This window comes from Oncorhynchus clarkii, chromosome 13, assembly GCF_045791955.1.
Source record: "Oncorhynchus clarkii lewisi isolate Uvic-CL-2024 chromosome 13, UVic_Ocla_1.0, whole genome shotgun sequence".
In the NCBI taxonomy this organism is placed as follows: domain Eukaryota; kingdom Metazoa; phylum Chordata; class Actinopteri; order Salmoniformes; family Salmonidae; genus Oncorhynchus; species Oncorhynchus clarkii.
Window position 1 is genome coordinate 23,077,632 of NC_092159.1, and position 16,762 is coordinate 23,094,393.

The window sequence follows — 16,762 nt, forward strand, 5'->3', positions numbered from 1 at the left end:
TAATGCGGCACTACAGCCTATGTAAACGCATGAACGGGTGGTTGGCCGCAGAGAATTGATGAAATACTCTGTAATGTAAAAGGTCAGCAGGGCATTCCAAGAACTTAGTGGTGGTAACCACAGTGCAGACATTGGCAAATACAGTAGGACTAGGCTATAGTCCTGATAGAGCCAACAGATATTGACCCTGAAACCACTGCATGCTAATTTGGAGGTTGGGGGGTGGATCAAAATGTTAAAAACATGTTTTTTTTCTCCATATATAGACACACCCTGTGTGTTTAAATAAAATCAACTATTGATGCATTGAGCTTGTCTGATGCCTTATGCACACTGTTTGATGAAATAAGACAAATGACTCAAGAGGGAGCCAGAGATCAAGATAACAACAAACAAAAACTAAACCCGACCATTCTCCCACTTCTACTGGCTTTCGCAGATTCTGCCATTACTCTCCTGAAGTTGCCTGTAATAGGTTGCCGACTCCACGTGTAACCTTTCTCATGCGGAATGCCAATTTATCTTACCATTTCTACCCATCTGTGTGCCAGTTATAGTTTTCATGTGCATATTTTCTTGAAACTGTTACTATCAAAATCATTGTCATGTGGTTAATCAAAATGATATCCAAATCTAAATTAAAAATGATACAATCCTAAAAAGTAACTTCTATTGCCATTACCAACTATGTAAAAATTGCCTATAAAGCCAACAAATAAAAACATTGTAGCCTGCAGGTAGAAAATATCCTGATAATAAATATACTATAAATCACAACGTCTGCAATGAACTTGAAACTAGGGATGCACAATATAAAAAAATTGGTAAACATATCGGAATCAGCCGATATTACCTAAAATAGCCACATTGGTATCGGCCCGATGTGGAGTTTAACGCCGATGTTAAAAACCGGATGTCAAAGCTACTGTGCACACCTATATAGGTACATGACACCATGTCAATTTTTTCACTACATGTGCAACACAGCATTCCTAACCTAGCCCACAATGTCTGCTGTGTGGATCGAGCAGTCAACAAGTTGGGCAGTCATTTGAAAGAGTAAGAACATTTCAGCAAGAACTCAAAAAAGGCGAAATCCATTAAAGTCAAGATAATGAAATCCTGGTTGAGAATGAAATGACTGAACACATGAACAAAACAGTACAGAAAGTAAGTGAAAGAAATAGCTTTTGATTATGTTTTACTGGTAGTGGGGGAATACGTAAATGACAACAAAATAACTTTTTGGTCAGTGTGGTGTGTGTAACCATTATTTAACTAGGCACGTCCGTTAAGAACAAATTCTTATTTACAATGACAGCACGGACGACACTGGGCCAATTGTGCACCGCCCTATGGGACTCCCAATCCCGGCCGGATGCGATAAAGCCTGGATTCAAACCAGGGACTGTTAAGCCTCTTGCACTGAGATACAGTGTCCATGTGTGTTAACTATTTAACTGTAATAGAATGCTTAAAAAGGCAGCTAAAATTGTAAATATCGGTATCATTTCTTTTGGCAAGGAAAATATTGGATATCGGCCAAAAATGTCATATAGGTGCATCACTACTTGAAACGTATCAACTATTAACTTATTCTGGGCCTTCAGAGTTTCCTGTGCCAATGAACTCAGGACAGACACAGCTGTAGGCTATTTGCGCAACGGATAAGAAGTCATTAAGTAGGCCTATTTCATGACGCTTCCACTGGGTTAGAGCATGACATTTTTCCCCTTTCACGCCAAGTGGTTGTTGAAAGGGAGAAAGCTGGAAAGATTAAAAAAAAATACTTTTAGGAACTATTGTCATTCTCAATTAATGTAAAAACAGACTTTATTTGCTTGCTGTCTGATGTGAAGAAAACATGACTTTGAGAAGCTCCACAGCTCATTAGCAGTGGTGCGTTAAGCCAATCAGAAATGCAATCAGATCCCCAAACGGGCACATTTACAGTTGAAGTCAGAAGTTTACGCACACATTAGCCAAATTCATTTAAACTCAGTTTTTCACAATGCCTGACATTTAATCCTAGTAAAAATTCCCTGTCTTAGGTCAGTTAGGACCCCCACTTTATTTTAAGAATGTGAAATGTCAGAATAATAGTAGAGAATTATTTATTTCAGCTTGTAATTCTTTCATCACATTTCCAGTGGATCAGAAGTTTACACACTCAATTAGTATTTGGTAGCATTGCCTTTAAATTGTTTAACTTGGGTCAAACGTTACGGGTAGCCTTCCACAAGCTTCCCACAATGAGTTGGGTGAATTTTGGCCCATTCCTCCAGACAGAGCTGGTGTAATTGAGTCAGGTTTGTAGGCCTCCTTGCTCACATACGCCTTTTCAGTTCTGCCCACAATTTTGTTATGGGATTGATGTCAGGGCTTTGTGACAGAACACGTCTCCTTCCTGAGCGGTATGACGGCTGTGTGGTCCAATGGTGTTAATACTTGTATACTATTGTTTGTACAGTTGAACGTGGTACCTTCAGGCGTTTGGAAATTGCTCCCAAGGATGAACCAGACTTGTGGGAGGCTACAAATCTTTTTCTGAGGTCTTGGCTGATTTCTTTTGATTTTCCCATGATGTCAAGCAAAGAGACACTGAGTTTGAAGGTAGGCATTGAAATACATCCATAGGTACACCTCCAATTGACTCAAATTAGTCAATTAGCCTCAGAAGCTTCTAAATCCATAACATACTTTTCTGGAATTTTCCAAGCTGTTTAAAGGCACAGTCAACTTAGTGTATGCAAACTTCTGACCCACTGGAATTATGTGTGATACAGTGAATTATAAGTGAAATAATCTGTCTAAATAATTGTTGGAAAAATAACCTGTGTCATGCAAAGTAGATGTCCTAACCGACTTGCCAAAACTATAGTTTGTTAACAAGAAATTTGTGGAGTGGTTTAAAAACAAGTTTTAATGACTCCAACCTAAGTGTATGTAAACTTCCGACTTCAACTGTATATGCCTACATTTGCACGCAGGCCATGTAGCCTATAGGCCTAGTTCTATGCGGAATCAGGTGCACATCCTTACTCAACATTGACAGGAGCGCTCCAAATAAATTGATAAAACTCATAAATGGAATGAAATAAACCAAAACTTGTTTCTCACAAGTGTACCACAGGTTATGCACTCTGCAAACAACATGTTCACTCAGACAATGAGAATAGTCAAAGACTGGAATAATACTACATTGAATGCATTAACAGAAATGACTGGAACCAAACAAACATTGTAGATTAGGAATGAACAGTAAATGTACTACTAGTGAGCTACTGTATGTAATGGGGAATTGATAGACACTAACAATCAAACAATGAAGTTATGAAACAATGAATGTGCATAAATTGTCAGGAGAGACCACATTCTGGAGAAAGACGTGCATTCTTCAGGCACTGCATAGTCAATCCAACGTCTGCATTGGCCGTGCAGCATTTACAGTGATACGGCATCAGCAGAAATCAGGACATTCATACTTCTTGTGCTGCACGGAGCAGAAGGACGTGAGTTTGTGTTTATTAAGGGAAGGCCCGCCCTAACATAACCGAGCCCTAATCTAGTATAATTCACTCATCTTTTTTGACTCACGTGTCTGACAACTGATAATCGGATAAATTGACGCGCTGTACCAAAATAAACTAATGGTGGGACTCAATCGCAACACATTTTCAAAATATCATACTATAACCCTTCCTTTTACGCATACTATTTAGTACGCTAGTATGGGTATTTGGACACAGACGTTATCTTGTACGGGTTATGGGTCTTTGGTCATGGAGAAATGTAGGCCCTATAGTCTAAAAAAGGGCCTAAAATTGCCACTTTCATTAGGATTTCCTCAAATGGATTGTGATACAAATGTCAAAAGCATGTCAAACATACTTCCTCCCAAAGTTTGTGAGAATTGCCAGACCAATCTGGATACGTTAAATATTTCCGGACTGTCCTGGCGTGGAATCGCCCTGTTGTCTAACAGCTATTGGGTAAGCCAGGGATGTGTTTATTAGGGCCACAACGAGCGCTTCTTATTGGACAGGTTCAGATTGTACTACCTCCCTGTTTCAGACCATTTTCTTACGCATTGTGCCTACTGAACACAACCCAGATCTCAAAAGAAAAATCACATTGTGAAATGTAAGTGTTGCTGTAAACCTGTAAAGACAGGCAGAGTACCTGCCCAGTCTTATCACATGGCATACCTTACTTGTTCAGTGTTGTTGATTTATTTAGCGTGCAGATACATGTTATTGAGCAGTAGTGTTGCTTGACGTTTTCAGCAGCCGTGCCGCAAGGAAGGGACCTTGTGTGATAGGGGTGTTAACACTTGCTACACAGCACTACTTCTGGTAGGTCTGATCCAACCAGGGCGTTAGGGTCGGCTTGAGCCTCCAACGTTTAAGAAAGTATAAGCCGCTCGTAACGCACTGGACCAGAGCTATACTTCTGAGGGATATGGGGCTTTTCAACTAAAACATCACACTAGCCTGGGTGTCAGTCCGTGTTTTTTATTTATTAGGCATGACAATTTCATAGGAGTTGGCAAGAGAGCAGAAGACTGGCAACAAGGCTACATCTATTCTACTGTCTGTAAAAGCTCATCATATTCTACTAGTGAAACTAGGCTATGCCTTTACATTTAGCCAACTATAGGGGTTATTTAGGCTACTTAAAAAAAACAGGTGAACAATTGTTACCGTCATGTTTCAAAAGAGAGATGATACTTCCCTGTTGAACAAAAGATGTAAGTCAAGGAGAAAAGAACAGGTGACATTTCAGAAAGCAAACCACAACACAGGTTCTTTGTTCACTGTTGTCCATTATACCATAGCGATGTCCAGAAGCACTGTAATACAGTACAAACAAGCTGTGCCAGTGCCACTCAAACACATAGCTGAGCCCTTCAGAAATTCAGAACACGCACTCAGTGATGCTCAGTGAGTGACAGTCTCGCTCTCTCTCTCACACACGCTATATACTGTAGCTACAACATATAGAAGCCTATAACATGTGAAGTCGTTAAAAGCATAGTTCAGGTTATTTAGCCTACATTTGAGCTACATTAGCAGGTCATCACAGTACACAATCACTGCAGGCATGTGGCTTGCAGGTAATACGAAATCACACATGCATAACTGAACAACTATAAATGATACTCACCAGTAAATAAACGGGATATCTTTAGCAATTATCTGCTTCTTTCGATATATTTGGCTCGTATTGTTTAGTCTGGGCAGGGCACTCAAGTACCGTTATACTGTTAATCCATAATCTTATTCGGTTCCTTTTTCGCCGGTCGGTGACGAACCAGTGCTGAACGTTAGCTAGCGGTTATGCTAGCCAGTTAGCCATCGACCTGATAACGACAACAGCAGCATTTTAAAAACGCATAGAGAGCTAACACAGTGAAAAGATTCCAGGTGCCGCTAGCGAGCTAAAAAAAAAACAGCCAGCTGAAGGTTTGAGCCGTGAGGACCGGAGAATGACTATTTGAAAGCTGGAGTTTTCGCATTGACAGTTACGCCCCTCCCATTTGGTACGGACCGAGCTCAGCAGTGCCGCGGTGCGGTCCGCTCCGCTCATACAAAACAATTCCACTGCTTCTCCATCCTTTTCATATACGGTTACAATAAAAAATATATATATTTTAATTGTAATCACTGAATATGAATCAGTTTCTAAATATTATGTTGACCTATCAGGGAAATAATAGTTGAGTGATGGGACAGAATATTAGAGACGGGAGCTGCCATATGGTGCTTGAAAATGACATTTATGCTACCAGCTCAGCGGTCACAAGATTATTGTAAAATGTCCTTTATACCGTGATGAGAAGAGGATAAATCTACGTCAGCTTCACTGCTCAGGGAACTGGGCACATGCAAATTTGAAAAAAGTTCTCATGACCACGCATCAATTCATGATATTGGAAATAGGACCATGTGACATTTGTTAACTGAGCTCTTTCCTCATACTTCCGTTTGCAAAATGAGTGTAATTTACTCTGTGCGGATCCCCTAAAATCCATAATACATTCATAAGATATTTGCCTAATTCTGCACTCAAATATAATCTAAATCCCTGAATCTTGCATAATTTATAAGAGGGCTTTATCCATTTAAAATACAGCATGACATGGCATGCACTTCACAACTCATGAGCACAACTCAGTCTCTAGAATCCATTTACTGGATTTAAGCTTAATTCTGATAAAGTCCATGTGCACGTGCCAGTCTTTAAAAAAATAAAATTAAAAAAAAGTGGCATAAGTTGGCAGTACAGTTCATCATAAGCATGAGTTGAAGGGTCCCCCAAAATGATTACGTTATAAGATATAATTGCATAAGGAATATGTAATAGGCTGCATTTAGTCAACATTGGGAATTCAATCACCAGTGTACTGTACAGCAAAATGAGTCATGGGATACAAAGGATGAACCATTTGATAAGATAGTGTCAGGATTTCCACCTAACCTGAAAATGCATGATTTAAATTTAAACTTTAATAAACTGTTAATGACATTTTCAATACTAACCCCATTAGCCATGTAATAAGATCTGCTTCCACGTTGCAATGCCTTTATCAACATTCCCTTTGATCAATTTAGGACATTATGTCACAGCGTGAACTGTTGCGTGTTACATGTGTAGTCTCACAACTACCCACTTCCCCTAGGGCTGGGCTTCCTGTTGAATAACCATTTGAGAAAACCAAATCCCAGCAGGGATATTAAGAGGTATGAATCATTTGCGTTCAGCCTCAATATGGAAACATTTCACATGGACGTGGAATCATGCACAGAGTTCGGATATTCGATATAAGTAGAACAACTTTAAGATAATCCTCTAAGATCCACACAGGGCAATGTCAGTCTATCCTCTCCATTCTGAGTACATAGGGATTTTTAGGTCATATTTCATAACAGTGCCATCAATAACAAGGCTTTCTGGGCATAAGCAGCAGCCTTGGGACGAAGCTTATTCTACGGGCCATGGAATTACACACTAAGTATGCAAGACATTTGGCACAGATGGGTAGTGCTGATAGAATGGAGGCAATCACATTTCAAAGGCAAACTAGTAACATTCAGCCCCAAACCAAAGTCTACCATCAAACCCACCAAGGTTAAAACTACAGTAGGTGGTGCAAAATGTCTTCATTTGGTTTAATGTTTGCTGTATTAAAAAGGAATAGATTGACATGGATACAAGTTTGTTTACTAGTTTTATTGATGAATCATGGACAAATGTAAGGCAAAATAGTTCTGACATCATGCCACATTAGTTTACACCACTAAGAGAACAGTATATTCCAGAAATACATTCATACAAATGTGATATGGGCATTACAGAGCCCCCTGCAAGAGCATTGCAATAACATTCTCATGCTTATAGCTTGCTACCTTCTCCTTGAGGAAGTGGATACTATCATACTTCACTGAATCTTTGACAAATGGTTCTCTGACGACAATACACCACTATAGATTACATTTAATATATTTCTATGAATATACAGTCAAAACAGCAACGGTTAGTTTGATTCTGCTCCTTCACTCCATCAGGACAAGCGTTGGAACCAGGAAGTGGTGGAAGTGCATCAACTGATGAGTCAGAACCCACTGGGCTGAAGAGGCGCACAGAGGGGCATCACCTCCTGGGGGTTCAAACAGATGGGTTTGGAATCGCAGACGGTCATAAACAAAAAGCTCCCGGCTGCTACCCAATCAACGCCACATTGACATTAGTAGGCTTACCTGACAAAAATATGATTGTCTCAATTGGGTAGCCATTGTTTAGCAAACTGTGCTGCAGCAGACATTCCATTCCCTTCTTGATTAATGCATAGAGAAGTAAACTCAAATTTGTTAGTCCCCCCCGACCATCATTTTTCCATTGTCAATATATATTTATATTAAGCCTACTGAGAGTAACATTTAAACGAAAAAAATCCTGAATACATTTTATGGGGCCCCCTTAGTTGTGTATTAACCATTATTTCACCAGTTATATTGACAAAAAGAACGGGCCCATTTGAAAGCCATAAAAATAAATTACACTTCATTTTTTTTTAGTAGCTCTCATGCCCCCTACTTTATACCACGGCATTGTTAAATACTCGTTACGGATTGGCTTGAAGGGCATTTTAGAGCGTGCATTATTTCCCTATAACGCACAATACATCAGCACGGTAGAATTCAGTGGCTACAGTTCATTCTTCCATGTTCTCTGTTTGAACTGCTTTTGAAAGTAAAATACACATTTAAAACATTGGCATTGTTGAATTACATTTTCATAATAGCAAAATAGGACTGCTGGGTTGGTCAGAGATACTTTTGAGGATAAGGGGAAATTCCATTGGAATCGTAATAACGGCCATTGTGTAAGTTGCCCATGTGTCGTCAATGGGCCGTGCGGTGCTTTCTGGGACAAGGAAAGCTCTCCTTCAAGGAGTGAAGGGGAGTCAATGTGGACAAAAACATTAGCATGAATTTCGTCAACAAGTACAACATTAAACATTTCTCTCTCGAGATCATTAACTTGTTCTCAGTGACATTAAGTACTGTTGAGAAAAATTGGCAGGTTTCTCAACTAACTTTTATTTATTTCACTATTATTTAACCAGGTAAGCTAGTTGAGAACAAGTTCTCATTTGCAACTGCGACCTGGCCAAGATAACATACACAGTTACACATAGAATGAACAAAACATGGTCAATAATACAGTAAGAAAAAAAGAAAGTCTATATACAGTGAGTGCAAATAAGGTCAAATAAGGGAGTTAAGGCAATAAATAGGCCATGGTCGCAAAGTAATTACAATATGGCAATTAAACACTGGAGTGATAGATGTGCAAAAGATGGATGTGCAAGTAGAGATACTGTGGTGCAAAAGGAGCTAAATAAATAAATACAGTATGGGAATGAGGTAGATAGATGGGCTGTATACAGATGGGCTATAAACAGGTGCAGTGATCTGTGAGCTGGTTCTTAAAGCTAGTGAGGGAGATGAGAATCTCCAGCTTCAGTGATGTTTGCAGTTCGTTCCAGTCAGTGGCAGCAGAGAACTGGAAGGAAAGGCGACCAAAGGAGGAATTGGTTTTGGGGGTGACCAGTGAGATATACCTGCTGGAGCGTGTGCTGCTATGGTTACCAGTAGGCTGAGATAAGGCGGGGCTTTACCTAGCAGAGACTTGTAAATAACCTGTAGCCAGTGGGTTTGGCGACGAGTATGAAGCGAGGGCCAGCAAACGAGAGAGTACAGGTCGTAGTGGTGGGTAGTACACTGCTCAAAAAAATAAAGGGAACACTAAAATAACACATCCTAGATCTGAATGAATGAAATATTCCAATTAAATACTTTTTTCTTTACATAGTTGAAAGTGCTGACAACAAAATCACACAAAAATGATCAATGGAAATCAAATTAATCAACCCATGGAGGTCTGGATTTGGAGTCACACTCAAAATTAAAGTGGAAAACCACACTAAAGGCTGATCCAACTTTGATGTAATGTCCTTAAAACAAGTCAAAATTAGGCTCAGTAGTGTGTGTGTGGCCTCCACGTGCCTGTATGACCTCCCCACAACGCCTGGGCATGCTCCTGATGAGGTGGTGGATGGTCTCCTGAGGGATCTCCACCCAGACCTGGACTAAAGCATCCGCCAACTCCAGGACAGTCTGTGGTGCAACGTGGCATTGGTGGATGGAGCGAGACATGATGTCCCAGATGTGCTCAATTGGATTCAGGTCTGGGGAACGGGCGGGCCAGTCCATAGCATCAATGCCTTCCTCTTGCAAGAACTGCTGACACACTCCAGCCACATGAGGTCTAGCATTGTCTTGCATTAGGAGGAACCCAGGGTCAACCGCACCAGCATATGGTCTCACAAGGGGTCTGAGGATCTCATCTCGGTACCTAATGGCAGTCAGGCTACCTCTGGCGAGCACATGGAGGGCTGTGCGGCCCCCCAAAGAAATGCCACTCCACACCATGACTGACCCACCGCCAAACCGGTCATGCTGGAGGATGTTGCAGGCAGCAGAACGTTCTCCACGGCGTCTACAGACGGTCACGTGCTCAGTGTGAACCTGCTTTCATCTGCGAAGAGCACAGGGCGCCAGTGGCGAATTTGCCAATCTTGGTGTTCTCTGACAAATGCCAAACATCCTGCACGGTGTTGGGCTGTAAGCACAACCCCCACCTGTGGACGTCAGGCCCTCATACCACCATCATGGAGTCTGTTTCTGACCGTTTGAGCAGACACATGCACATTTGTGGCATGCTGGAGGTCATTTTGCAGGGCTCTGGCAGTGCTCCTCCTGCTCCTCCTTGCACAAAGGCGGAGGTAGCGGTAGTGCTGCTGCTGGGTTGTTGCCCTCCTACGGCCTCTTCCACATTTCCTGATGTACTGGCCTGTCTCCTGGTAGCGCCTCCATGCTCTGGACACTACGCTGACAGACACAGCAAACCTTCTTGCCAAAGCTCGCATTGATGTGCCATCCTGGATGAGCTGCACTACCTGAGCCACTTGTGTGGGTTGTAGACTCCGTCTCATGCTACCACTAGAGTGAAAGCACCGCCAGCATTCAAAAGTGACCAAAACATCAGCCAGGAAGCATAGGAACTGAGAAGTGGTCTGTGGGCACCACCTGCAGAACCACTCCTTTATTGGGGGTGTCTTGCTAATTGCCTATAATTTCCACCTGTTGTCTATTCCATCTGCACAACAGCATGTGAAATTTATTGTCAATCAGTGTTGCTTCCTAAGTGGACAGTTTGATTTCACAGAAGTGTGATTGACTTGGAGTTACATTGTGTTGTTTAAGTGTTCCCTTTATTTTTTTGAGCAGTGTGTATGGGGCTTTGGTGACAAAACGGATGGCACTGTGATAGACTGCATCCAATTTGCTTAGTAGAGTGTTGGAGGCTATTTTGTAAATGACATCGCCGAAGTCAAGGATCGGTAGGATAGTCAGTTTTACGAGGGTATGTTTGGCAGCATGAGTGAAGGATGCTTTGTTGCGAAATAGGAAGCCGATTCTAGATTTAATTTCTGATTGGAGATGCTTAATGTGAGTCTGGAAGGAGAGTTTACAGTCTAGCCAGACACCTAGGCATTTGTAGTTATCCACGTATTCTAAGTCAGAGCCGCCCAGAGTAGTGATGCTGGATGGGCGGGCAGGAGCGGGCAATGATCGGTTGAATAGCATGCATTTAGTTTTATTTGCGTTTAAGAGCAGTTGGAGGCCACGGAAGGAGAGTTGTATGGCAATTAGCATAACCGCGGGATGCTGCATGACAATGTGAACACGATTGTGTGACAATCTGCTGACGGAGGCGTTATGAGTTCCTCCATTGCCCAACGGGAGTCCCATCTCTGGTTTGGTTAGCTAAATAAGTCTGTTTGGTTATTAAGGCAACTACTGTAGCTATCAATTAAACTTGCTAGCTACTTCAGTGAATTTGGAACACATTTCTCCTGGTAAATGTGCCAAATTATAGCCGTGGTACAAAACGGATAACTAACGCGGGGGTTCTGTGTTTGCTGGAAAATAATGCAACTCCCCGGGAGGTAAGTTCCACTCCACTAGCGCGTCGCCTTCCACAGAACACACAGCCCCTTGATTATCCCTTATGTAATTGACAAACCTTCATACAAGATGTTCAAAATGGTGGGCGTAGCCTGTGTGCGGCTCTTTTATTTTCAAGTTCTCTACTCCGCTAGCCAGCACCTCGTCTTAATAGGTGTGCGTTTCTTTTTACGAAGCATGACACATGCAATGAGGAAATAGGCTAGGAGTTGCACAATAAACCAACAAAATATAAGGAAGGGATAAATCTGTTTTCTAAAGACGTGTGTGCAGTATCATACAAGAGCATCAAACTGCTGTATACATGCTCACACCTGCAACTGCCAGGGAAGGCTTCACAGGACCCCCTCTGTTATAGTCTAGGTCCAACAAGGCACGCTGCAGCATACGGCCACGACGGCTACACTGCAGCACCTGCCTAAGACCAGATTATCAAAAGCATGCACGTCCAGAACGACACATCATTCCCTATGTAGTTCACGTCTGACCAGAGCCACATGGGCCCAGGTCAAAAGTACTGCATCAAATAGGGAGTCATTTGGGACAGATGCACTATAGGCCAAACCAACATAGCCTACTTAACAGGTAGGCTAATTACAGCAGAGGTGAGAAGGATCTATTTCTAGATCCAACAGAAATAGAATCTGTCAATATATTTCTATGCTTTGCCCCTTCGTTGTCGTCATGCATCTGGTCTCAATAGACGCCCCATCATGTGAGTTCATCACGGACATCGGACACGATGAGATGCCGACCCACTACAGGTGAGAAACAGAAGATACGTTTTTAGTACAGTAGTTTGCTTATCTGAAACATTGGTTTCATATGTCAGACAGCTCAATTTATAAGACAATATTTGATCGGTCCCTCATGAGTTTATTGATCTTATCCTAGTGTGCCCTCTACTGGACAACGGTATCACCAACAGGGAAATCTTTGTCACTAGACCACGTGTCAAACTCCGCTGAGGGACAAGTGCTTGCGGGTTTTCACTCCTCTCCTGTACTTGCGTGATCAATTCAGCTCATTGACTAGTTTTAAACTCCAGTCACCTGGTTGTTTAGGTCTTTATTGCACACAAATTGAAAAGGAAATAAAAGGCATGGAATGAGTTAGACTACTAAACCTGTATATTATTCTACAGTACCCCTATCCCACTGAAGTCAGTTGGCAAAAGCCAATCTAGCTTAAATTGAATTGTAAATACATCTACAGCATCATCTCAACACAAAAAGATAGAAGGGACACTTATTTTATCAACAGAGTTTGTCTGCAGTATCATACAAGAGCATCAAACTGCTGTATACATGCTCACACCTGCAACTGCTAGGGAAGGCTTCACAGAACCTCCGTTATAGTCTAGGTCCAACAAGGCACGCTGCAGCATACATCCAAACTGCAGCACCTGCCCAAGACCAGATTATCAAAAGCATGCACATTCAAAAGCAAAAGGTGAGGGATCCATGATCTTGGTACCACAAATATGTTTGCACCTTTGTCAGCATGCATCTCTTGACTTCAAGGACACCGGACTCGTTGAGATATGCTGAGCCACTACAGGATGGGGAAAGGTAGGAGATCAGTTTATTGTTGAGATGATAAACATTGGTTTCATATATTAGACAGAATATTTTCTGTCCCTCATGTGCATTGATCTTATCCTAGCATGCACTCCCTCTACTGGACAACAGGTATCATTACCAGCAACAGGGAAATCTTTGTGGCAGTAGACGTTCTCTAATTCTCTCCTTCTCTCTTTCTTTCTCTCTTTCTCTCAGAGGACCTGAGCCCTAGGACCATGCCCCAAGACTACCTGACATGATGACTCCTTGCTGTCCCCAGTCCACCTGGCCGTGCTGCTGCTCCAGTTTCAACTGTTCTGCCTTATTATTAGACCATGCTGGTCATTTATGAACATTTGAACATCTTGGCCACGTTCTGTTATAATCTCCACCCGGCACAGCCAGAAGAGGACTGGCCACCCCACATAGCCTGGTTCCTCTTTAGGTTTCTTCCTGGGTTTTGGCCTTTCTAGGGAGTTTTTCCTAGCCACCGTGCTTTTACACCTGCATTGCTTGCTGTTTGGGGTTTTAGGCTGGGTTTCTGTACAGCACTTTGAGATATCAGCTGCTGTACGAAGGGCTATATAAATACATTTGATTCGATTTGACTACTAGCTAAACCTATACTATTTTCTATAGTACCCCTTTGCCACTGAAGTTAGATAGCTGGCTAGTGAAAACGAATCTAGTTGAATAGTAAATACATTACTGAATTTTAGATTAACACAAAACAATTGAGGGAAGGGACCATTTATGTTTTCTAAAAGACAAAAAGTATGTGTGCATTATCATATGAGCGTCAAACTGCTGTATACATGCTCACAACTGCCAGGCTTCACAAAACCCACTGATTTAGTATACGCGTAACCGCCAAAATAAAGGAAACACTTGAGCATATAAAAGGATACAACGTGTATTGAAAGCTTGCACACGTGTGGTTTCTGAATTCGTCAAGCAATTAACATCCGATAATGCTTTGGGTCATGTATAAAAATGCCAAGTCGCCTATTATTTTCACTACCATGACTAGAAGAGATTGGCATCTTTGAAAGAGGGGTCTCAAAGTAGTATAGGTGGTTTAAAGTGTGTACGTCAGTCACCAGATTTTAACACGCTGCAGCCTACGGCCATTGACGGCTACGCTACATCACCTGTCCAAAACCAGATTTAGCTACCGCTACACATTGATTGCCAAATGGCATCCTATTTCCTAAGTGCCCTGGTCAAAATAGGGAATAGGGTGACATTTGGAACGGATACACATGTTATAAATACAACAGTTACCAGAAACAAGTACCCCCTTTTTTGTTCTTTACAAATTGGACCCCGTCACTTGTTTGGCCTGCTTGGACGTTTAACAAACCTAGCTAGTTAACGTTAGCTTTTGGCCGGCAGGTTAGCAAGAACATATTTCTTACCATTCGTTTCGGTCATTTCCATCCATGCGAATCCTCCCCTTTAGTTAATACATAGCAACATGTAAGGTTTTAAAAAAGGAGCTCCACTTCGCTCGTTTGCCGCCTCAGACAAGGACAAAAAAAGACTTCTTCTTTTGGATTGCTTTGGCGGAGCGCATCCAATTTAAGCTGCATACACTGCCACCTACTGTACTGGAGAGAGACCATTCACGACCTACCTATACTGAACAAAAATATATAAACCCAACATGTAAAGTGTTGGTCCCATTTCATGAACTGAAATAAAATATATCAAAAAAGTTCCATACGCACCAAAAGCTTATTTCGCTCAAATTTTGTGCACTAATTTGTTTACATCCATGTAAGTGAGCATTTATCCTTTGCCAAGTTAACGCATCCACTTGACAGGTGTGGCATATCAAGAAGCTGATTAAACAGCATGATCATTACACAGGTGCACCTTGTGCTGCAGACAATAAAAGGCCACTCTAGAATGTGCAGTTTTGTCATACAACCCAATGCCACAGATGTCTCAAGTTTTGAGGGAGTGTGCAATTGGCATGCTGACTGCAAGAATGCCTACCAGAGCTGTTGCCAGAGAATTGAATATTAATAATGTTAGAGAATTTTGCAGTATGTCCAACCGGCCTCACAACTGCAGTTCACGTGTAACCACTCCAGCCCTGGACCTCCTCATCCAGCTTCTTCACCTGCGGGATTGTCTGAGACCAGTCACCCAGACAGCTGATGAAACTGAGGAGTATTTATGTTTATCATAAAGCCCTTTTTGTGGGAAAAACTCATTCTGATTAGCTGGGCCTGGCTCCCCAAGCCCACCCATGGCTGCACCCCTGCCCAGTCATGTGAAATCAATAGATTAGGGCCTAATGCATTTATTTAAATTGACTGATTCCCTTATAATCAAATCAAATTTTATTGGTCACGTACACGTGTTTAGCAGATGTCACTGTGGGTGTAGCGAAATGCTTGTGTAACTCTGTTTATATTTTTGTTCAGTATACATTCAATTCTTTGTAATACAGCAATTTAACATTTCGGGAAAAGGAAAAATTACCCTGCCAACTATTAGCCCTCTCTTTAAAATGTTTATAAATACATAAAAATACCACCCCACTATTTACCCTGTCTAATCCTACTCCAGACCAATGGTCTGGAGGGACAGAACTCTACCACTCAACACCCCTTGCAACTTTTCTGCAGGAAAAACCTTGCAATCCCAAGTCCTCTGCCACTCTCTTCACTGCTTCAGCATACAACACTTCCTGTACTACTCTGACCCTAGCAACCTCAACCTGACACGTCCGATCTTCAGCCACATGGGCACCCCCACAATTAACACACACAACTTTCTCTACCAAAACTACACATTCCTTTGTCTTATGCCCTCCTGCACATGACCATAAACCTGACACCTAAAACACCTAAGTATTTTAGGAACAAACACTCTCATGTGATAACTTACACTACCTACTTAACCTTATCTGGCAAAGACTCTACATCAAAACTCAACAGAAAAGACGTCTTCTTTGTTTCCCCACGCTCTCCACTGCGTTTCACCAAACGACGAGCGTCACAGACACCATGATTCATTCACTTTCAACTGATCTTCCTCAACATTTAATGCCACCCCAGTTATCACTCCTTTCAACCGTGCTCTGCTCCGGAGAGCAAAGCAAGTCACATTTCTTGTCCCTATTCGCGTCATCCAGAACGTCCGCTCCCTCTGGGCTGAAGAAACACAACAAATCCTCATTAGTCCACTCCTAGTTACAGTACTTAGCAACTCAACAGTACCCAACCTCTTCTCCACCCAACCTACCACCACATTTGGATCAGCCAAAATGCAAGGATCCATTCTCTCCACAAATCTTAATACCACTGGGCCATAATCATCCTTTACACCCTAGAACCGAGGCCCTTCCACGGTGGTCCTCACTGCAGGAACTTCATCCATACTCTCGTCAGGGTTCCATTTCTGAGCTATTGGAACACTTTTCCTTCTTTTTGCACTTAACGCCAACCTTCCTCGCCACACTGCTTCACTCTACACTCTACTTCTTCTCAACAGTCATAACTGCACCTACCACCACATCTAATTCATCTTCACTCTCGTCGCTCTCCATTTCCTCATTCCTCCGTCATAACCATTTCCACCGTTCTTTTT

At 42.0% G+C, this 16,762-nt stretch overlaps 1 protein-coding gene across 4 annotated transcripts in view; it reads right to left on the reverse strand.

Annotated features, from left to right (window-relative positions):
* The window catches only part of LOC139424650 (SEC14-like protein 1), a 52,990-nt gene extending 47,471 nt beyond the window's left edge, over positions 1-5,519 (reverse strand). Inside the window, exon 1 of one of the 4 annotated variants that reach the window (XM_071176691.1) lies at positions 5,167-5,519. Coding sequence is in view for 1 of the 4 variants with exons in the window: in XM_071176692.1 (XP_071032793.1) it covers positions 4,704-4,709 (6 nt within the window). In the remaining 3 variants the exon portion in view is untranslated. Of the gene's footprint in view, positions 1-4,703; positions 4,726-5,166 lie in introns of those variants that run through there. The other 3 variants (XM_071176694.1, XM_071176693.1, XM_071176692.1) reach the window with 3 other exon arrangements.
* Between the last annotated feature and the right edge of the window lie 11,243 nt (positions 5,520-16,762).